The 24,921-nt window shown below is 40.2% G+C and overlaps 2 protein-coding genes across 3 annotated transcripts; both read left to right on the forward strand.

Moving 5' to 3' along the window:
- Window positions 1-176: 176 nt before the first annotated feature.
- Window positions 177-17,069, forward strand: LOC139749417 (astacin-like). Of its 2 annotated transcripts, none has more exons than XM_071663253.1 (6): window positions 177-284; window positions 1,191-1,326; window positions 1,619-1,697; window positions 3,374-3,494; window positions 15,917-16,137; window positions 16,804-17,069. In XM_071663253.1, coding segments are annotated over exons 1-6 (783 nt in total). In that variant the 5' UTR covers window positions 177-282; the 3' UTR covers window positions 17,028-17,069. The 2 variants fall into 2 exon arrangements, with proteins under 2 accessions (XP_071519354.1, XP_071519355.1); XM_071663254.1 differs by having other exon boundaries at window positions 15,917-16,095.
- Window positions 17,070-18,658: 1,589 nt separating this feature from the next.
- LOC139749418 (astacin-like) lies at window positions 18,659-22,662 on the forward strand. The gene is made up of 5 exons (XM_071663255.1): window positions 18,659-18,815; window positions 18,984-19,059; window positions 21,684-21,804; window positions 21,968-22,146; window positions 22,243-22,662. The coding sequence occupies exons 1-5, from the start codon at window positions 18,771-18,773 to the stop codon at window positions 22,482-22,484; spliced, it is 663 nt and encodes a 220-aa protein (XP_071519356.1). The 5' UTR covers window positions 18,659-18,770; the 3' UTR covers window positions 22,485-22,662.
- Window positions 22,663-24,921: the final 2,259 nt, after the last annotated feature.

Consider the following 24,921-nt stretch of genomic DNA (forward strand, 5'->3'; position numbering starts at 1 on the left):
TTAATGAGACTTATCAACCTTTATTCTTACACTAGACTAACGAACTGAAGCCTTCAACACGGGTATCTCAGCTTACCTGACCAGGAAAACTCTATCTCCAAGGCCAGGCCAAGGGTGGCCAGGTGTCATGCATTGTTGATATTCCCATGTGTTTGGGGCTGGTGGGGGAAGGCAGCCAGGTAAGCAGTGCAGATAACGTGTATATAATACGCTCTACCGACCCACAACGAACCACTGGTAGTGCCTCATCCCTGTCAGCTCTGTCTTTCCCCTCCGCTCATAATGTAAGTCATCATCTCTAACTTATGTCTGGCACTGAGACGCCAAAGTCTGGCTGCAAACCCATGGATTTAAAACGGGAACGTCAGTCGACTGTATTGAAGACATTACCTCACGAGATGTCGAGGAACTCTCGTTTAAGTACTCTGGACTTATTCAACTTATTTTCATACTCTGTTTAACAATCTAATAAAGAGAAATAGTTCAAAGAAGTTTACCATGAAAATGATAAATGATAAACGTATTTTAGCATGTTTGTCACATACCACCTGTGGCCTCTTGATGACCTGCCAGGTCAACTCACAGTGTCGGATTTCTATTCATTATCAAGATCTGTTATATCCCCCTGGAGGACCATCCACACCTGTAGATATCATACTAAACACAGTTTTCGAAACATTAGATAGAAGAAAACGGTCGTATCTTGAGTATACGAGTAGATATATAGAATTGGTTATGATGTTTGAAATATATAATTACTGAAATATATCGCAGCATGAGTAATTCTTGACTACATATCAATACATTGATAAAAAAAAAAAAAGTATGATGATTACTAAACTAACGTTTCATGATTAAAAATGAATAACAGTAATGACTCTTTGCATCAACTGTTACATCTAGACACACACTATAACCTGGATAGTCCCGTAAAATGACACTAATACGACTTTGAGTTCCCGCCAAGGCTATCTCCTGGTTTTTGATGTTTCTTTACTGCAATATCTAAATCATTCGCTATGAATGAAGATATGTATATTTCTTAGGTATTCTTGCTGATATTAACACTATCTTCCACCCATATAACACATTTGCTATACAGTCACTCTGTAATCTATATCACCGTCATTGATCTCCCTCCTCAACCACTCCAGTTGTAACTCAGCGTGTGTGTGTGGTATCCGTCCCAGGTTGTCGTGTCTGGTGTTGCTCGCTGCCGCAGCGGTGGCGGGCGCCGTACCAACCCACCCCATGGCAGCGAAGGCCATGTACAACCCACACCTCTTCCAGGGCGACATCAAGGGCATCGCTGGTCAGGAACCTGGGGTAAGGTCCGTTGTATAGTGCATAGTTTAACTGATACTTTTGATCGTTCTTAAGCACTTACAAGGTAGGAATAGGCTCAATGTAAGTTATTAAGTTAGAAAGTACCGTTTAGTGAGTACCAAGTGCTTTACCTAGTCTATGGAACTAACGTAAGAATACTACAGACAGACGTCACTATTACAAACCCATTTGCAATGCTAATCAATTGCTCCTATTTGCTGCCCTTATTCTGCCTGCCGTGTTGGCGACCTCACCTGACCTACATGACCTTGGTGACCCTTGCCTTAACCAGAAGGAGCGCGCAGCCATCCTTGGTGACGAGTACCTGTGGCCCAACGCCATCGTTCCGTATATCTTCGGCTCCTCCGTCAGTAAGTGACCTTGTATTGCCTTACCGATATAGGGCAGTGTGTGTGTGATATAGTAGATAAGAACTAATATGAGCTTCAAAGAAGCGTTGGCATCAACTCTGGTGTATATTTTAAGGCACTTTATTTGAATTGGAACAGGTGTCGAATCAACAGAATCTTAATGATTCATTTGGTAACTTTCCAGATGTATTCGGCAAAGAATATGATAACACATGTTATTCTATAGAACTGATGATAGTTTCATTGTGACAAAACTGACTTAATTTTCGTATAAATAACACGTTCTTATGTATCTTGTTCATAAGACCTGAATGAAATGATACACATCGACATTCTGATATTCGAAATCTTTTTCATTTCAATGAAGGTGACTTCAAATACACACCAACAATACCTATTGAAAAAATAAAAAGTCAGGACACTACAAAAATGGCCGTTTGTCAGAATAGAAAGGAAAAGAAATCACAGTAGGATAGAGCAGCAGAGCTTCGAGAAAATCCAGGTCAGAAGTAATGTTTTTGCGCTACTGATCACAACATGAGAGTAGGACGCATAGTAGAGCGACCGGGCGACCAGGTGGACTGATGATCCCCAACTGGCTCATCTGACCTGAGATCCTCATAATCACCCAGCTGGCCCTTCTGTCCTGGGGTCATCACAGTCACCCTGCTGGTCCATCTGACTTGGGATCCTCACAATCACCCAGCTGGCCCATCTAGCCTGAAATCCTCACAATCACCCAGCTGGCCCACCTGTCCTGGGGTCCTCACAATCACTCAGCTGGTCCATCTGACCTGGGATCCTCACAATCACCCAGCTGGCTCATCTAGCCTGGGATGCTCACAGTCACCCAGTTGGTCCATCTGGCCTGGGATCCTCACAATCACCCAGCTGGCCTATCTGGCCTGGGATCCTCACAATCACCCAGCTGGCTTATCTTGCCTGGAATCCTCACAATCACCCAGCTGGCCCATCTGACTTGGGATCCTCACAATCACCCAGCTGGCCCATCTGGCCTGGGATAAGCAATGGATCTGTTGAAGAATCATTCAGATTAGGACAACCGAGTGTTCTCCAAATTACTACGAGAGGGCAGGACGGAGATAACCGTGTTGCTGCCAAGATATCAGGATAGGAAGATGACAACAGTGTTTATGAAAAAATGATCAGAATGGGAACCTGTCAACTTGAGCTTTTGATATAAAAAGTTGAAATAACATGACTAAGTGTAGAAGAAAAGGCTTAAGAAAGCAGAATGGAAAAATATAAAGAAAATGTCAGGTTAGGATCAGGTACGTATGGAATGATCAGGCCAGGTACGTGTGAGATGATCAGTTCAGGTACGTGCGAGACGATCAGGCCAGGTACGTGTGAGATGATCAGTTCAGGTACGTGCGAGACGATCAGGTCAGGTACGTGTGAGAGAATCGGGTCAGGCACGTGCGATATGATCAGGTCAGGATTCCAAATCAGATAATTGTCTATCAAGAACTAAGACATGACTTTGATAACTCATTGTTTGTCAGATAATTTAGCCAGGACGATGGCAGCTGAGGATCCGTCAAGTGATTAAGTTATGACTAAGACAGCGAAGAATCTATTTAGAAAAAAACTTACATTATTAAAGGTAAGGGAAGAGAAAACGAGACTAACTCAAACTTCATTCTATCCTACAGCCAGTTACCAGGAGATGGTCATCAAGGAAGGCATGGCTGACATCGAGAAGAAGACGTGCATCAGGTTTGTCGAGAGGACCATCCAGCAGAACTACCTGGAGATCGTTACCGACGACAGCGGGTGAGTAAACCTATGATCAATTGCCGTGAGTCATCATGCTTAACTGTCTGTCTGTCTGAAAACGTATCAGGACTGCAAGGTATATATATATATATATATATATATATATATATATATATATATATATATATATATATATATATATATATATATATATATATATATATATAAGTTTGTTGAGCATTCCTGGTAAATTATATGGGAGGGTATTGATTGAGAGGGTGAAGGCACGTACAGAGCATCAGATTGGGGAGGAGCAGTGTGGTTTCAGAAGTGGTAGAGGATGTGTGGATCAGGTGTTTGCTTTGAAGAATGTATGTGAGAAATACTTAGAAAAGCAAATGGATTTGAATATAGCATTTATGGATCTGGAGAAGGCATATGATAGAGTTGATAGAGATGCTCTGTGGAAGGTATTAAGAATATATGGTGTGGGAGGCAAGTTGTTAGAAGCAGTGAAAAGTTTTTATCGAGGATGTAAGGCATGTGTACGTGTAGGAAGAGAGGAAAGTGATTGGTTCTCAGTGAATGTAGGTTTGCGGCAGGGGTGTGTGATGTCTCCATGATTGTTTAATTTGTTTGTGGATGGGGTTGTTAGGGAGGTGAATGCAAGAGTTTTGGAAAGAGGGGCAAGTATGAAGTCTGTTGGGGATGAGAGAGCTTGGGAAGTGAGTCAGTTGTTGTTCGCTGATGATACAGCGTTGGTGGCTGATTCATGTGAGAAACTGCAGAAGCTGGTGACTGAGTTTGGTAAAGTGTGTGAAAGAAGAAAGTTAAGAGTAAATGTGAATAAGAGCAAGGTTATTAGGTACAGTAGGGTTGAGGGTCAAGTCAATTGGGAGGTAAGTTTGAATGGAGAAAAACTGGAGGAAGTAAAGTGTTCTAGATATCTGGGAGTGGTTCTGGCAACAGATGGAACCATGGAAGCGGATGTGGATTATAGGGTGGGGGAGGGGGCGAAAATTCTGGGAGCCTTGAAGAATGTGTGGAAGTCGAGAACATTATCTCGGAAAGCAAAAATGGGTATGTTTGAAGGAATAGTGGTTCCAACAATGTTGTATGGTTGCGAGGCGTGGGCTATGGATAGAGTTGTGCGCAGGAGGATGGATGTGCTGGAAATGAGATTTTTGAGGACAATGTGTGGTGTGAGGTGGTTTGATCGAGTAAGTAATGTAAGGGTAAGAGAGATGTGTGGAAATAAATAGAGCGTGGTTGAGAGAGCAGAAGAGGGTGTTTTGAAATGGTTTGGGCACATGGAGAGAATGAGTGAGGAAAGATTGACCAAGAGGATATATGTGTCGGAGGTGGAGGGAACGAGGAGAAATGGGAGACCAAATTGGAGGTGGAAAGATGGAGTGAAAAAGATTTTATGTGTCGGGAACATGCAGGAGGGTGAAAGGAGGGCAAGGAATAGAGTGAATTGGATCGATGTGGTATACCGGGGTTGACGTGATGTCAGTGGGTTGAATCAGGGCATGTGAAGCGTCTGGGGTAAACCATGGAAAGCTGTGTAGGTATGTATATTTGCGTGTGTGGACGTATGTATATACATGTGTATGGGGGTGGGTTGGGCCATTTCTTTCGTCTGTTTCCTTGCGCTACCTCGCAAACGTGGGAGACAGCGACAAAGCAAAAAAAAAAAAAAAATATAATTATATATATATATATATATATATATATATATATATATATATATATATATATATATATACATTTTATTTCATCTATCTATTTTGCTTTGTCGCCGTCTCCCGCGTTAGCGAGGTAGCGCAAGGAAACAGACGAAAGAATGGCCCAACCCACCCACATACACATGTATATACATACACGTCCACACACGCAAATATACATACCTATACATCTCAATGTATACATATATATACACACACAGACATAACCATATATACAAATGTACATAATTCTTACTATCTGCCTTTATTCATTCCGATCGCCACCCGGCCACACATGGAATAACATCTCCCTCCCCCCCTCATGTGTGCGAGGTAGCGCTAGGAAAAGACAACAAAGGCCCCATTCGTTCACATTCAGTCACTAGCTGTCATGTAATAAAGCACCGAAACCACAGCTCCCTTTCTACATCCAGGCCCCACAGAACTATCCCTGGGGTTAGGGGAGAAAGAATACTTCCCGCGCATTCCTCACGTGTCATAGAAGGCGACTAAAGGGGACGGGAGAGGGGGACTGGAAACCCTCCCCTCCTTGTATTTTAACTTTCTAAAAGGGGAAACAGAAGAAGGAGTCACACGGAGAGTGCTCACTCTCCTCGAAGGCTCAGATTGGGGTGTCTAAATGTGTGTGGATGTAACCAAGATGAGAAAAAAAAAGGAGAGATAGGTAGTATGTTTGAGTGAAATGAAGCTCAAGGGTAAAGAGCAACAGTGGTTTGGAAATAAGAGAGAATGTTGGGGTGAAGAGAGTGGTGAGAGTAAGTGAGCTTGGGAAGGAGACTTGTGTGAGGAAGTACCAGGAGAGACTGAGTACAGGATAGAAGAAGGTGAAAACAGAGGACGTAAGGGGAGTGGGAGAAGAATGGGATGTATTTAGGGAAGCAGTGATGACTTGCGCAAAAGATGCTTGTAGCATGAGAAGCGTGGGACGTGGGCAGATTAGAAAGGGTAGTGAGTGGTGGGATGAAGAAGTAAGATTAGTAGTGAAAGAGAAGAGAGAGGCATTTGGACGATTTTTGCAGGGAAGTAATGCAAATGAGTGGGAGATGCATATAAGAAAGAGGCAGGAGGTCAAGAGAAAGATGCAAGAAGTGTAAAAGAGGGCAAATGGGACTTTGGGTGAGAGAGTATCATTAAATTTTAGGGAGTAAAAAAAGGGAACAAATGGGAACTTCAGTGAAGGGGGCTAATGGGAGGTGATAACAAGTAGCGGTGATGTGAGAAGGAGATGGAGTGAGTATTTTGAAGGTTTGTTGAATGTGTTTGATGATAGAGTGGCAGATATAGGGTGTTTTGGTCGAGGTGGTGTGCAAAGTGAGAGGGTTAGGGAGAATGGTTTGGTAAACAGAGAAGAGGTGGTAAAAGATTTGCGGAAGAGGAAAGCTGGCAAGGCAGCGGGTTTAGATGGTATTGCAGTGGAATTTATTAGAAGAAGGGGTGACTGTATTGTTAACTGGTTGGTAACGTTATTCATTGTATGTATGACTCATGGTGAGGTGCCTGAGGATTGGCGGAATGCTTGCATAGTGCCATTGTACAAAGGCAAAGGGGATAAAAGTGAGTGCTCAAATTACAGAGGTATAAGTTTGTTGATTATTCCTGAGAAATTATGTGGGAGGGTATTGATTGAGAGGGTGAAGGCATGTGCAGAGCATCAGATTGGTGAAGAGCAGTGTGGTTCCAGAAGTGGTAGAGGATGTGAGGATCAGGTGTTTGCTTTGAAGAATATATGTGAGAAAGACTTAGAAAAGCAAATGGATCTGTGTGTAGCATTTATGGATCTGGAGACGGCATATGGTAGAGTTGATAGAGATGCTCTATGGAAGGTATTAAGAATATATGGTGTAGGAGGCAAGTTGTTAGAAGCAGTGAAAAGTTTTTATCGAGGATGTAAGGCATGTGTATATGTAGGAAGAGAGGAAAGTGATTGGTTCTCAGTGAATGTAGGTTTGCGGCAGGGTTGCGTGATGTCTCCATGGTTGTTTAATTTGTTTATGGATGGGGTTGTTAGGGAGGTGAATGCAAGAGTTTTGGAAAGAGGGGCAAGTATGCAGTCTGTTGTGGATGAGAGAGCTTGGGAAGTGAGTCAGTTGTTGTTCGCTGATTGTAGAGCGCTGGTGGTTGATTCATGTGAGAAACTGCAGAAGCTGGTGACTGAGTTTGGTAAAGTGTGTGAAAGAAGAAAGCTGATAGTATAAGTGAATAAGAGCAAGGTTATTAGGTGCAGTGGGGTTGAGGGACAAGGCAATTGGGAGGTACGTTTGAATGGAGAAAAACTGGAGGAAGTAAAGTGTTTTAGATATCTGGGAGTGGATTTGGCAGTGGACGGAACCATGGAAGCGGAAGTGAATCATAGGGTGGGGGAGGGGGCAAAAGGTCTGGGAACGTTGAAGCATGTGTGGAAGTCGAGAACATTATCTCGGAAAGCAAAAATGGGTATGTTTGAAAGAATAGTGGTTCAAACAATGTTATATGGTTGCGAGGCGTGGGCTATAGATAGAGTTGCGCGAAGGAGGATGGATATGCTGGAAATGAGATGTTTGAGGACAATATTTGGTGTGAGGTGCCTTGATGGAGTATGTAATAATAGGGTAAGAGAGGTGTGTGGTAATAAAAAGAGTGGTTGAGAAAGCAGAAGAGGGTTTTTTGAAACGGTTTAGTTACATGGAGAGAATGAGTGAGGAAAGGTTGACCAAGAGGATATATGTGTCAGAGGTGGAGGGAACGAGGAGAAGTGGGAGACCAAATTGGAGATGGAAAGATGGAGTGAAAAAGATTTTGAGTGATCGGGGCCTGAACATGCAGGAGGGTGAAAGGCGTGCAAGGAATAGAGTGAATTGGAACAATTTGGTATACCGGGGTCGACGAGCTGTCAATGTACTGAACCAGGGCATGTGAAGCATCTAGGGTAAACCATGGAAAGTTCTGTGGGTCCTGGACGTGGAAAGGGAGATGTGGTTTCGGTGCATTATTACATGACTGATTGTGAACGAATGTGGCCTTTGCTGTGTTTTCCTAGAGCTACCTCGTGCACATGCGGGGGGAGGGGGTTGTTATCTCATGTTTGGCGGGGTGGCGATGGGAATGAATAAAGAAAGACAGTATGAATTATGTACATGTGCATATATGTATATGCCTGTGTGTGTATATTTGCGTGTGTGGACGTGTATGTATATACATGTGTATATGGGTGTGTTGGGCCATTCTTTCGTCAGTTTCCTTGCGCTACCTCGCTAATGCGGGAGACAGCGACAAAGTAAAATAAATAAATAAATAAATAAATATATATATATATATATATATATATATATATATATATATGTATATATATATATATATATATATATATATATATATATATATATATATATATGTATATATATATATATATATATATATATATATATATATATATATATATATATATATATATATATATATATATATATATATATATATATATATATATAGTTCCCAAGTGCACTTTCGTGTAATAATCACGTCATCAGGGCAGACACAAGAGAGAAATATAGCACGCCATATGGTAAACATGCGATTGTCCAAGACAAACAACGAGCGTATCATAAACTTATCATTTTACAAATTTTATGAACAATAAAGTATATCTAATTTGTATAGACCATCACTAATATAAAGATTATAATTCTTTGTATATTTGATAATAGAAGATTCAATTATATTTCTCGTGGTAATAGAGTTAGAGTTAATGATTGTGATGTCATTATTCCAGTCAATACAATGATCATAGTTTTTAACGTGATTAAACAAGGTATTTGATTCCTGTCCCGTTCTTATACAATATTTATGTTGCTTAAGTCTAACAGAAAGATCCTTACCAGTCTGCCCAACGTAAAACTTATCACAGTATCTACATGGCACTTTAGAGATGCACCCATGAGAGTTTTCTGGTGAATTCCAGATTCAGATATTCTTTATAGTATTATTGTTGCTAAAGGCAACGTTTACATTAAAGGATTTAAGCTTACTACATAGGAAGTAAAGTAAAATTAATCCTAAAAGGGAGAACTAAAAGATTCTTGGTGTCAATGGGAGGTTTGGGCTCAACTGATTTCTCAAATGATTTCTTTGCTAACTTAAGGGATTTATCAATGAAAGATCTAGGGGATTTTAGCTTAGATCCAATAGAATATATATTCTCAAACTCATCGTCAATAAGCTCTGGACTGCAAATACGTAATGCCCTAAAGAACATAGATAGAAAAATGATAATTCAACTGTATAAAAGACTGTGTATTTCAATTCATTGGAGATTATTATGCTCAAAAATTTGGTATGGCAATGGGTAACCCTCTTTCACCTATAATAAGTAATCTTTATATAGAATTTTTTGAAACAAAAATACTAAAGGATATCTTACCTTCTAATGCAATTAGGTTTAGGTATGTAGATGATGTTCTTTGTGTTTGGCCAATAAATGAAAAGTTACAAATATTCCGCCCCTTACTTAACAATCTAGTACCTTCCATCAAATTTACTGGAGAAAATGAAAATAATGGTATGTTACCATTTTTTGATTGCATGATCCATAGACAAGGAAACAAGTTTAAGTTTGGCATATACAGAAAACCTACCAATGCATGCTCATATATCCATTATTACTTATCTTAACATGACAGAGTTAAATTATCATATTTTCAATCTATGACCCTTAGGGCATTACGTGTTTGCAGTCCAGAATTCATTGATGTTGAGTTTGAGAAGATATATTCTATTAGATCTAAGTTAAAGTACCCTAGATCTTTCATTGATAAATCCCTTAAGTTAGCAAAGAAATGATTTTATAGAGTTGAGTCTAAACCTCCCATTGACACCAAGAATCTTTTAGTTCTCCCTTTTAATGATAATTTCACTTTACTTCCCATGTTGCTTAAATCCTTTAATGTAAATATTGCCTTCAGTAACAATAATACAATAAAGAATATCTTAATCAGGAATTCACCAGATAATTCTCCTGGGTGCATCTATAAAGTACCACGTAGAAATTGTGATAAGTCTTATGTTGGGCAGACTGGTAAGGATCTTTCTGTTAGACTTAAGCAACATAAATAGAGTATAAGAACGGGTTAAGAATCAAATGCTTTGTTTAATCACGCTAAAAGCTATTATCATTGTATTGACTGGAGTAATGCCATCTCAATTATTAACTCTAACTCTATTACCATAAATATCATTGAATCTTCTATTACTAAATACACAAAGAATTATTATCTTGATATTAGTGATGGTCTATACAAATTAGATAACTATTGTTGATGAAATTTGTAAAATGATAAATTTATGATACGCTCTTTGCTGTACCTGGACAATCGCATGTTTACCATATGGCGTCCTAGCTACGTCTCTTCGTTGTATATCATCTGACTGTTATATTTCTCTCTTGTGTCTCCCCTGATGATGTGATTATTACACGAAAGTGCACTTGGGAACTTATCGTGTTTCATTTTCCCCGTGGACTCATGGGAATATCTTGATTACGCGCAACATTGTGATCCTTTCCAATATATATATATATATATATATATATATATATATATATATATATATATATATATATATATATATATATATATATATATATATATATATATATATATAACAACACTTTCTCAAAAACTTAGAATTCATGTTCTGTTTTTCTTGATCATCAATATGAACTTCACTCTGGAAATTCTACTGGAGATCTGCTCACTATATTCACATTCTGTTCTTCTTGATCAGAAATATGGAATTCATTGTGGAAGTTCTACCGGGGATCGTCGCACTATATTCATATTCTCTTCTTGATCATTATTATGAACTTCACTATGGAAGTTCTACCGGGGATCTGCTCACTGTGTTCACATTTTGTTCTTCTTGATCATCAATATTAACTTCGCTGTAGGAGTTCTAACGGGGATCGGCTCACTATATTCACATTTTCCACTTCCTGATCATCAATATGAACTTTACTGTGGAAGTACTACCGCACTGTATTTTGTGGTTCCCACATAATAAACATAATATCTGATCCTCAGAAGAGGTCGATCAAAAAAAAAGCCTTATGGAGATATTGTTTTAAGCTCATCGGCGCCTGGGGGTTAGCCTATCTGGCTAGCACACAAATGGTCTGGGGTTCGAGTCTCGGGTACAGGGGTGATTAGTTTACATCTGATATCATATGCAAATTATATGGTTGATTTTATGATATACTTAATCGCCGTCTCTAGCGTTAGCGAGGTAGCGCAAGGAACAGATGAAAGAACCCAACCCATCCACATACACATGTATATACATAAATGCCCACACAAGCACATATACATACATATACATTTCAACGTATACATACATATACATACACGGACATATACATATCTACACATGCACATATTCATACTTGCTGCGTTCATTCATTCTCGTCGCCACCCCACCACACATGAAATAGCATCCCCCCCCCCACCCCTCACCGCGAGGTAGCGGTAGGAAAAGACAAAAAAGGCCATGTTCGTTCACACTCAACCTCTAGCTGTCATGTGCAATGCACCGAAATCACTGCTCCCTTTCCACATCCAAACCACAAAACTTTCCATAGTTTACCCCAGACGCTTCACATGCCCTGGTTCAATCCATTGACAACACGTCGACCCCGGTATACCACATCGTTCCAATCCACTCTATTCCTTGCTTGCCTTTACATCCTCCTGTATATTCAGGCTCCGATCGCTCAAAATCTTTTTCACTCCATCCTTCCATTTCCACTTTGGTCTCCCTCTTCTCCTCGTTCCCTCTACCTCTGACACATATATCCTCTTTGTCAGTCTTTCCTCACTCATTCTCTCCATGTGACCAAACCATTTCAACACACCCTCTTCTGCTCTCTCAACCACACTCTTTATTACCACACATCTCTCTTACAATTTCATTACTTACTCGATCAAACCACCTCACACCACATATTGTCCTCAAACATTTCATTTCCAACACATCCACCCTCCTCCGCACAACCCTCTCAATAGCCTATGCCTCGCAACAATATAACATTGTTGGAACCACTATTCCTTCAAAGTTACCCATTTTTGCTCTCCGAGTAACGTTCTTGCCTTCCACACATTCTTCAACGCTCCCAGAACCTTCGCCCCCTCCCCCACCCTATCACTCACTTCCGCTTCCACGGTTCCATCCGCTGCTAAGTTCACTCCCAGATGTCTAAAACACTTCACTTCCTCCAGTTTTCTCCATTCAAACTTACTTCCCAGTTAACTTGTCCCTAAGCCCTACTGAAACTAATAACCTTGTTCTTATTCACATTTCCTCTCAACTTCCTTCTTTCACACACTTTACCAAACTCAGTCACCAACTTCTGCAGTTTCTTACCCGAATCAGCCACCAGAGCTGTATCATCAGCGAATAACTGACTCACTTCCCAAGCCCTTTCATCCACAACAGACTGCATACTTGCCCCTATCTCCAATTCACTCTATTCTTTGCACGTCTTTCACCCTCCTGTGTGTTCAGACCCCGATCGCTCAAAAAAATTTTCACTTCATCCTTCCACCTACAATTTGGTATCCTGCTTTTCCTCGTTCCCTCCACGTCTGACACATATATCCTCTTTGTCTGTCTTTCCTCACTCATTCTTTCCTTGTGTCCAACCCATTTCAATACACCCTCTTCTGCTCTCTCAACCACATTCTTTTTATTACCACACATCTCTCTTACCCTTTCATTATTTACTCGATCAAACCACCTCACACCACATATTGTCTTGAAACATTTCACTTCCAACACATCTACCCTTCGCACAACCCTATCTATAGCCAATGCCTCGCGACCATATGATATTGTTGGAACCACTATTGCTTCAAACATACCCATTTTTGCTCTTCGAGATAACGTTCTCGCCTTCCACACATTCTTCAACGCTACCAGAACCGTCCCCCACCCTGTGACTTACTTCCACTCTTATGGTTACATCCGCTGCTAAGTCCACTCACAGATTCTAAAACACTTCTCTTCCCCCAGTTTTTCTCCATTCAAACTTTCCTTCCAGTTAGCTTGTCCCTCAACTCTACTGAAACTAATAACCTTGCTCTTATTCACATTTACTCTCAACTCTTTCCTTTCACACACTTTACCAAACTAATTCACCAACCTCTGCAGTTTCTCACCCGAATCAACCACCAGCTATGTATCATCAGCGAACAACAACAACTTCCCAATCATTCTCATTCACAACAGACTGCATACTTGCCCTTCTCTCCAAAACTCTTGCATTCACCTCCCTAACTACCCCGTCCGTAAACAAATTAAACGACCATTAAGACATCACGCACCCCTGCCGCAAACCGACATTCACTGGGAACCAATCACTTACCTCTCTTCCTACTCGTACACATGCCTTACATCCTTAATAAAAACTTTTCACTGCTTCTAGCAACTTACCTCCCACACCATATACTCTTAAAACCTTCTACAAAGCATCTCTATCAACATTATCATATGCCCTCTCCAGTACTATAAATGCTATATACAAATCCATTTGTTTTTCTAAGTATTTTTTATATACATTCTTCAAAAAAAACACCTGACCTACACATCTCTATCACTTCTGAAACCACCCGGCTCTTCCCCATTCTGATGCTCTGTACATGCCTTTACCCTCTCAATCAATACCTTCCCATATAATTTCCCAGGAATACTCAACAAACCTATTCCTCTGTGATTTGAACACTCACCTTTATCCACTTTGCCTTTGTACAATGGCACTTTGCATGCATTTCTCCAATCCTCAGGCACTTCACCATGATCCATACATACACTGAATATCCTTACCATCCAATCAACAACACAGTCATCCCCTTTTCTGATAGATTCCATTTCAATACTATCCAAACCCGCCGCCTTGCCGGCTTTCATCTTCCAAAAAGCTTTCACCACCTCTTCTCTGTTCACCAAACCAATCATACTCCCTAACCCTCTCACTTCGCACACCACCCCGAACAAAACACCCTATATCTCCCACTCTATCATCAAACACATACAACAAACCTTCAAAATACTCACTCCATCTCCTTCTTACATCATCACTACTTGTTATTACCTCCCCATTTGCCCCTTTCACCGATGTTCCCATTTGTTCTCTTGTCTTACGCACTTTATATGCTTCCTTCCAAAACATTCTTTTACTTTAAGATTTGATGATACTCTCTCACCCCATCTCTCATTTGCCCTCTTTTTCACATTTTGCACCTTTATCTTGACCTCCTGCTGCTTTCTTTTATACATTTCCCAGTCATTTGCATTACTTCCCTGCAGAAATCGTCCAAACGCCTATCTCTTCTCTTTCACTAACAATCTTACTTCTTCATCCCACCACTCATTACCCTTTCTAATCTGCCCACCTCCCACCTTTCTCATGCCACATGCGTCTTTTGCGCAGGCCATCACTGCTTCCCTAATTACCTCCCATTCCTCCCTCACTCCCCTAACGTCAATTGCTCTCGCCTTTTGCCATTCTGCACTCGATCTCTCCCGGTACTCCCCCACAGAGTCTCTGTTCCAAGCTCACTTACTCTCAGTACTCTCTTCTCCACAGCATTCTCTCTTCTTTTATGAAAACCAGTACAAATCTTCACCTCCGCTTACAAAGGTAGTGATCAGACATCCTTGCAGCTGCCCCTCTCAGCACATTAACATCCAGAAGTCTCTCTTGTACACGCCTATCAATTTACACGTAATCCAATAACGCTCTCTGGCCATCTTTCCTACTCACATACGTATATTCATGTGTACTTCTCTTTTTCAACCAGGTATTCCTAACCACCGGTCCCTTTTCAGCACACAAATCTACAAGCTCTTCACCATTTCCATTTACAACACTGAACACCCCATATACACCAATTACACCCTCAACTGCCACATTATTCACCTTTGCATTCAAATCACTCATCACTATAACCCGTCTCGTTCATCAATGCTGCTAACACACTCACTCAGCTGCTCCGAAAACACTTGCCTCTCATGATCTTTCTTCTCATGCCCAGGTGCATATGCACCAATAATCACCCTTCTCTCTCCATCCGCTTCCAGTTTTACCCATATCAGTCTAGAGTTTACTTTTTACTCTCTATCACATACTCTCACAACACATGTTTCAGGAGGAGTGCTACTCATTCCTTTGCTCTTGTCCTCTCACCAACCCTTGACTTTACTCTCATGACTTTCCCAAACCACTCTTCCCCTTTACCCTTGAGCTTCGTTTCACTCAGAGCCAAGACATCCATGTTTCTTTCCTCAAACATGCTAACATGCTACCTATCCCTCCTTTTTTTCAATCCTGGTTAAATTCACACATATTTAGACACCCCAATCTGAGCCTTCTAGGAGGATTAGCATTCACCACATGACTCCTTCTTCTGTTTCCCCTTTTAGAAATTTGAATATATTTGTATTCCCTCTTAAGCCACCTACTCTTTTATCATTTATCCCCAAAGGAGAAGGTAAGCGGCTGGGTTGGCCGTGAAACTCCTACCTTGCATGTCCGATGCTTCGGGCCCGTAGATTGATGTGTTGCAACGCTATCCTTCGCACCACGGAGACTCATGTAATCAACTATATGCACTGTACTGGGAGGGAGTTCTACACCAGTGGGGTCTCAACCTTTGTGAGGGGGATTTGTGCTGTTGAGTTTGCATTACTACTGCTGCCCTCCTGCAGGTGCTGGTCCTACGTCGGCACAATCGGTGGCAAGCAGATGTTGTCCCTGGACATTAATGGATGCATCTACAACGGCACAGCCATCCATGAGCTGATGCACGCCATCGGCTTCTACCACGAGCACGACCGCAATGATCGCGACGACTACATCATCATTCATTACGAGAACGTCATACCTGGTGAGTACCACATCTATGTTGCTGGTGGGAACGTCATACCTGGTGAGTACCACATCTATGTTGCTGGTGGGAACACTACATTGTGTACAGCGGTCCAGTTTGTTCCCTGCGGCTATAACAGCCAATGAAGGAAATTACTCCAAACCCCAGAGCAAATATTCTGGACATTTTGATGAAAAAATCCTCATTACTGAATATCATATCACTCCAAGTTAGCGCTCGCAAAAATTCCTATAAATATAAATGTCGCATGGGTATAGTAATGATTCACTAGTGAGGAGCTGAAACACACACACACACACACACACACACACACACACACACACACACACACACACACAGAGCAGCAGCAGCAGCAGCAGCAACAACAACAACAACAACACAGACCAGTATATTTCCTAAATGCTGACGTATATACATGACCGCTATGAGCCATTGGTTCATCATCTTCATAAGTATTCTACCACCACTATCATCACCACGGGTATTTCAATTACCACCAATGCCAGTTTCATTTGGAATCACAGTAATCTAAGATTTTTTCTTTTCCTCCTAACTACTGTCAGCCACATATGTTTCACGAAAAGAAAAAGGTAATCTTGGTCTCACTCAACTTCATAAGTATCTAAGATAATGTTTGTTGTTCTCTGCTACAACCCGGATGTAGAACAGAACACAACTAACCATGCCACCTCACTCTGGCCGCAGGTTATGAAGATGCTTTCGACAAGGATACTTTCTGGCGCTACGTGGGCGAGGATTACAACTACTTCAGCATCATGCACTATGGCACCTACTCCTTCTCTGTCAACTGGGGGGTACTGCCAACCATTGTGCCCACGGATCCGAACATCGTGTTGAAAGAACCCTGGGAACAGTTTGAGATGGTTCAATCTGACGCGAACCAGATCAATAATCTCTATGGCTGTTAGGTAGACTGTGGTTGTTCTGAATCCAATAAAATGATTACCAAAGCAGACTCTTATTATACATCTATATATTAAAGGAAAGTGGAATTTAAGTCTCTATTGGATATGTGATTAAAGAGGTGCATTATGGGATGGAAAACATCGTCAGGATTGTTGAAGCTTTGGAAGTGCGTTATGACATGGTGAGTGGACTCTGATCTGGTATTTGAACAAGGTATGGGTAGTGCCATGTGACATAACACAATGTATCATATACTGAGTAGCTCCAAAGGAGCAGAGTCAAGGGAGGGAGCGTTACGTGCACAATGACTGTAGATTTTCACACTGACATGGGACTATTCAGTTTCTCATTATCAAAGAATTTATAACATCTGAAAAAAAAAAATTTGCATATTTCAGGATACACGTTTGAATGTATACATGTAAGAGTCTGGCTTTGGTCGGCGACGATGGAACTTGCAACTTGCGACTCAGATGAGCATCAAGAGGGAGGTTGTTCATTACCTACACCATCACACATTTCACTTCTGTAATGTCACGTACATAAAGCAATCTTCTCTAAATCTCAGGCATCACCTTAACCTGCTTATCTGTCTCACTCTCGTCTTGATGCCTTCCTCTGTATTGACCACCAAGGTCATATCCCTCCTGACTGTTACTGGACAGAAAACACACCCATCGTTATTACATGATAAAATATACCGCTATTACCTATTTTGAAGTGTAAGAAAAGATAACTACTTCGTACTTTTAAGCCTACGTTCATACACATCAAATAAATGCTCGACTCCTGTGTTCGGCCTTTATCAATAATTTTTACGGATAAAATTGGAGAACGCTGATTTACGCTTTCATTTTCTACAGCAGCGTATTTCATTCCTTAGTATATGACGAACCGCTATCTCTTTAATATATAATGTGCAATAAATTCCAAGGTGTATGCAGTCTACTTGCAAACTAAAGCAACACAAGGAAATGTGAAATTTCTCTTGAACGTAAATCTAAACGTGAAGGTCCGTTCGGTATACAGTATCTGTAAGCTGAGACTAACGAGAATCTGAAAAAGAAAAAGGATCATGTAACATAAAGACGACCATATGAGGGTCTTGCATACCATCAACTGTTGCAGCAAATGTCTCTAACATACGTACACCAATGTTCATGACATACTGCACATTATGACCTGCGAGACCAACTTCCTGTAAACATACACCTATATTAATGACATTCATGTATCCATGTCGCAGGAACAGACGGGTGGCTCCATCATCACTGGTATATACAGGCTGCATTATCAATATTCAGTTAATACCTTCCGACCACCATAACTCTAATGCAATTCAGTTAATCTAATGTCAGTGACCAAGTGACGACTAGTCATCAGACTTCTACTACAAACGATCTTTTCCAGCTGTGTGAAACAGCCTGTATAACACATTTATTACTACCAATATCCCTGTTCAATATTCACATAGCTCACACCTTGTTAAACTACAAACGGTGATCACATCTGCACCCAGGGACGATTACCATCTTAGTGCTAAACGTGTGTAGTCATTTTACTTAATTATCCCATGTTTGTAACGTCTTTACCAGACACAGAGTGGAAGCTTAGTCTTAATATTTAGTATAAAGAGTTCATGATGGTGGTACAGGTTGCGTGTGGTAGTGCTAGCGGTGCTGGTGGCGGCAGCCTCCGCCTCGCCTGTCGTTCCTGAAGCGGCGAGCGCCCTCTACAACCCGGGAATGTTCGAGGGCGACATCAAGGGCATCGCTGGACAGAAACCTGGGGTAACACGGCCATCTTTGTCCTCTTAACACCTATCTCATATAGGTTCTTGTAACACTGCACTGATCTTGGAAATATAAACCTTTGAAAAATATTCATTTGGGTTACTGCGTCCTAATCTAAGTTAACTAACACAACAACAGAACACTGATCACTTGCTTCTTATCCAGGAGGAGCGAGCAGCCATCTTAGGAGACGATTATCTCTGGACGGGAGGCGTCGTCCCTTATGAGTTCTCTGCAGTGGGTAAGTGTCTATTATTATCTTTTAAGCAGAGCTAATGTGAAATACCCACCAACAGCTGCTGACAACTTTATGCCACTCTCACACGTACTGTACGAACACAAACATAACGTGCAGGTCTGGTTAGAATTACTGACGACCAAACGACACGTTCACTTTAATCCTTAACAAATATAAAACAATTTACAGTTTGGGGAGGTACTGATGCAGCCATCGGTATTTTTTTTTTTCAAAAACGTAATCTAATATGGTACGTGCAAAGTACAGTAATAACGCACAGGTGAACGCTTCGGTAACATATCAGAGATATGACTTCAAGCTCATGTTACTGTGCCATCCTTGGTACCTGATCTGCACTGCACCCAAAATAACATAGAATCATATTGTTGACAATGAACAGCTTTTTTTCTTATCGATATGTCAATATTATGAGTAAAATGTTTATTTCATATCCACTTTTTGAATATGCAACCTATCATGGAAAAAAATGAAAATAATGCACAGGTAAATGATACAATAGATTTGAATATTGACCTGAGTTACCTTGCGATACCTGACACATGTCTCAACACAAACTACACCAAAAACTTGACCTACGTGCCTTATTTCGTAAGGTCTCTCATCACGACCTCGGTTACCAGATTCATGTAAAAGAATCAAACATTATAACGGCGATAATCGTGGGATGCACTTTGTCTTGTAACTAGAAAGGCAAAAGACTATTATTGACTTAATAACGAAATGCCTAAAGACTTTACATGACCTCACCGATTCCTCAATGCTCTTACAACCATCATAAACAGCGAATTCTACGGAAATCTTGAGCAAACGATTAATTTCCACTGCCGTTTCGCTTGAAGTGATTCATTCATGGTGTTTCACTTGCATTTTTGTCGTAAGGTAATCAATATGTAAGACGCATATTCTGATGAAATACAGACGATCGAGAAATGTATGTGAATCGATTGCTTTGTCAAGAACCAATGACAAAAGAAGTCCAAGTGCAGGAATAAAAATCATATATTATCATGACCTCACACGTACCTAGATCAGAGGATAAGCAACACAATAATGTGTATCATATTCCTCACCCTACAATCTCTTTCAACCTAAAACTCATGTTCTTCTCTGCCGGGTGAATGTATTTCAGTAATCATTTCTCATTTCCGCCACAGCAAAATACCCAACATACAGACGACATTAGTGGAGAAATGAGTCCATTATGCTCAGTAATCTTGTGAGGCCTAGGACGTTATCCTTTATCATTTCCTCAGGAAATCATCAAAACGACTAATAAACATTATTCAAGGAAATTTATAGCCAGAGGCAATATTCTTTATACGATATAATTTTATGCTAACGTTTTCCATTCAAACAAAAATATGCTAAAAAATAAAGTGAAATTTTGAATATGAAAGGGAGAATATCGATGAGGAAATACCTCTTGAAATTAAACATTTTGGATAAGCATAGTAACATGGTACCGTCTGCAATTTTTAGGATTAAAGAGGAAGTCAATAATTCATTGTCCTTTTTAGATGATTTGAAAATGAGATCAAGTTTTGAGATTAAAGTGTATAGAAAACCTTTCCAAGTTCATGTATCTATTTACTGTTTTTTAAAACACTATGACCCAGAGAATATGTTTATGAGCGTGTATCTCAACACAGTGAAGAGTAGTGATTCTAAATACTTGAGTAAAGAAATTGAATATGTTGTGGCATTGCAAGAAAATTTAGTTTTCCAAGGACATCTATTGAGGAATATACATTAAAAGCAATAAACTTATAATGATGATGTCAGAGATAAATTTACCTGCAAAAACCTGATCATAAGGAAATCTAACCCATAATCGGGAAATTCCTTGATATCTATGTTGTATTCAAATATGACAATACATACGTAAATCTTTGATGAAAAATAGCCCGTCACCTAATAATTAGCAAGTGTCTGTTCAGATTTGTGTTAAAGTTGTGATATGGTGTATATTAGCCAAACTAGTAAATCTTTAACTGAGAAAATATATGAACTTAGATATTTTGTACGGACAGCCTCAGAATCAAGTAGCATTTTCAAACATATAAAGAAACTCACCTCCAATGAATTGGGAAGTCTAGTCTTATATACTGCTAGGCGTCATTTACATAAAGGCTCGTTATAGAAAACTCTTTTATCAAAGCTATCAAGACTATGAACCTAATGAGGGTATGTACAGATGTGATAATATATCTATTAAATGTCTATCAGAAGTTTATAAAACTAAGATAGCCTAAAAGCTCTGCAGTGGCGAACCTGAGGTACTTGGTAGACCCTTTGCGCCAACAACTACACGATCCTCAATCGGAGTGACATATTTTCCTCTTGACTTTAACTCTATCCTTGATAGTGGCACGAACGACAAGGAAAAGCTTGGAGATTCAGAATTCATTTTTCCTGTGAATGTTCTCCTATTTTTGATACAACCAAAGCCACTCTACTTGCTCTGCGTCATTCCAGTAACCTTCACTCGACTGTTTGCTACTTAAATGCCTACGGCCATATCGTATTTCCAGTCATCATCCCTCCACTGGTTACCATGTGAAAGTTCTCTCCACTCAAGAACATGCATCATACTCCCCCACCACCAGGCGCTGACATACAAGCAGATATCTTGAGCGGCATGCAAGAAATTGAGGAGAAGACTTGTATCCGTTTTGTGCCGAGAACCAGCGAGAGTAACTACATCCAGATCTTCATCACTGGCAGCGGGTGAGCGTTGTGAGCAACACAACAGCGTATTGAAATATTCTTATGTGGAATTCATGGAAAATAACATAGTCATTTCCTATACTTTGAAAGAGTATCACAAAATGATATTCAACTGTGTTATTCAGTGTGATGATTGTATTTATAAAGGATTAACATATTATAGGTGTTGGTCCTACGTGGGCATGCTGGGTGGGATGCAACAGGTGTCTCTCTCAACGAATGGTTGCATCTACCATGGTACCATCATCCACGAGCTGATGCACGCCATTGGCTTCTACCACGAGCACAACCGCAATGATCGCGACGACTACGTCGTCATCAATTATCAGAACATTGATCCTTGTGAGTATATAACACATTCATCATACCGATAACACCGATAATCAGATCGGTAATATCTTAAGATAACTTCTCTAACTGCAATATTCAACTCCGCAGCGATGGCCTATAACTTCGACAAGGACACCTACTGGCAGTGCGTGGGTGAGGATTACCAGTACGACAGCATCATGCACTACGGCAAGTACGCTTTCTCTCTCCAGTGGGGCGTCTTAGAGACCACTGTACCACTGCAGGACGGTGTTGACATCACCGACCCCTACGAGAAGCCACACATGCTGCAGACCGACGCCAACCAGATCAACAACCTGTACCAGGCACAGTGCAGCCGCAGGAAGTAGACGTGTCACAGATATGCTCGGTTTGCACCTCAGGTGTGACCAAGGCTCGTACAATTGTTCCATGATGTTGACTACATGAATAAATGTAACATTAGCATTTAGTTACTTTATTGTATGTGATATATCACTTACGTATTGTTGTTACTTATGAAAGTGTTGCAAATGAAAGGGAGTCTTGTATATGTCATTGATTGAACCTCATCATAACGTGTTTGAGGGTTATGCCAACAACAGCTCAGTGAATCATTGGCTTTAGTTGCCTCAGAAATCAGTTTACCATAAGTAATGTTTTAATCCGATTCTGTGGATAAATATCATGTTTGGTACTCAGAATAAAACAGATTCAACATTTACTTGATGGTTAGTGACAGGTAAACTATGTATCCAAAGCATGAATGAAATATGAACCTAGTTTGATGGAAATGTTAAACTATAACTTCAACTCATTATTTTAGTACAAAGATGGTGTTTATTCCACCATCAACACACCTGTTGCACGCCTCAAGGATCTTGAGTCTCTAAACTTTGATGTTATGTGGCTCAAGGTCTGCCTCCCTACTTCTACACTTTTCCTGTTTCGCTTATTACTTTCCTAATTCCACAAATTTGATATCTTTCTTCGAGTAACTCCTGCCATGAGACAATGACATCCTTCAACATTACAGTTGTATTCAAATATAACATGAACATCAAATATTTCTAACAATGAACTAATTTTTGACATACGGTCATCATAAGGTAAAAGCCAATAGGCTATTTGTGGACTTAAGTGTTTTTTGGTTTAGTTTTATAAAAAGTCTTCTTAGTAAATCTGAGTGATAAATCTAACGGTTCTGTAACGTATGACAAACACTGTAAATAGTGTCAGTTTCATTATCCAGAAATTAAGGGTCACATACGTGAAAAGATCCTATCAACATCAATATAAAAAACAAAGTGTTTTAGTACTTTTATGGTGTGCAATTTTATAATCCACATGTGAACAATTGTTTGTAGATTTCCAAGAAAAAAAAATAAAAATTCAAACTGTCTGCCAACCCTGTGGATCGCAGAATCGAACAAAAACAAAGCAATGAAAAATCTTCTTTCTCAATGGTAAATATTGTAGAGGGAACAAGGTCGTTAAGTAGACCAAGATGTTTAGATTGTTGTCACCGGGGCAGAGACACAAGTCATCCACACACCGGCACCATCTAGCTATTCTAGGTGAGATGGTTTTGAGGATTCTGCTTATAACCTACATGTATAAAGTACTAAATGTGGGAGAAATAAAACCATCAATGGACATACGAATTTCAGTGAGTAATACTCACCGATAAGTTCATATTCATCATCCTATACGCAAAGTCTAATCAACTCTAAGAAAATCTTGTCAGACATTAATAGATCAACCTTGGATAAAACGTCAGACAAAATATTCAACAAATCATTTACGAGAACATTAGTGAATCGAGATGTAACATCAGAATTAACAAGTTTGAAATGACAGTCCAAATCAAAAGGATTAAGCTTATCAATTAAGTCTACAGTGTTTCTAATGTAAGAACTAGATATAGTTCCAAGTAAAAGAATGAGCAAGTGGTGTACAGGTTAGCATTCCTGACCGTGACGCAGTGCAAAGGTTCGAATCCTAGTTGTGACAATCGGTCCAGTCAACCCAGCTATTCGTTCATCCGTAGGGGTTGGCCTATAAAGTAAGTACCCGGCCCAGGCTAGGGTATATATATATATATATATATATATATATATATATATATATATATATATATATATATATATATATATATATATATATATATATATATATATATATTCATTTATTTATTTATTTATTCATTATGCTTTGTCGCTGTCTCCCGCGTTAGCGGGGTAGCGCAAGAAAACAGACGAAAGAATGGCCCAACCCACCCATATACACATGCATATACATACACGTCCACACATGCAAATATACATACCTATACATCTCAATGTACACATATATATACACACACAGACATATACATATATACACATGTATATAATTCATACTGTCTGCCCTTATTTATTCTCATCGCCACCTCGCCACACATGGAATAACAACCCCCTGCTCCTCATGTGTGCGAGGTAGCGCTAGGAAAAGACAACAAAGGCCCCATTCGTTCACACTCAGTCTCTAGCTGTCATGTAATAATGCACTGAAACCACAGATCCCTTTCCACATCCAGGCCCCGCAGAACTTTCCATGGTTTACCCCAGACGCTTCACATGCCCTGGTTCAATCCATTGACAGCACGTCGAACCCGGTATACCAAATCGTTCCAATTCACTTTATTCCTTGCACGCCTTTCACTCTCCTGCATGTCAGGCTCCGATCACTCAAAATCTTTTTCACTCCATCTTTCCACCTCCAATTTGGTCTCCCACTTCTCCTCGTTACCTCTACCTCTGACACATA

Source organism: Panulirus ornatus, chromosome 7 (genome assembly GCF_036320965.1).
Source record: "Panulirus ornatus isolate Po-2019 chromosome 7, ASM3632096v1, whole genome shotgun sequence".
Classification (NCBI taxonomy): Eukaryota; Metazoa; Arthropoda; class Malacostraca; order Decapoda; family Palinuridae; genus Panulirus; species Panulirus ornatus.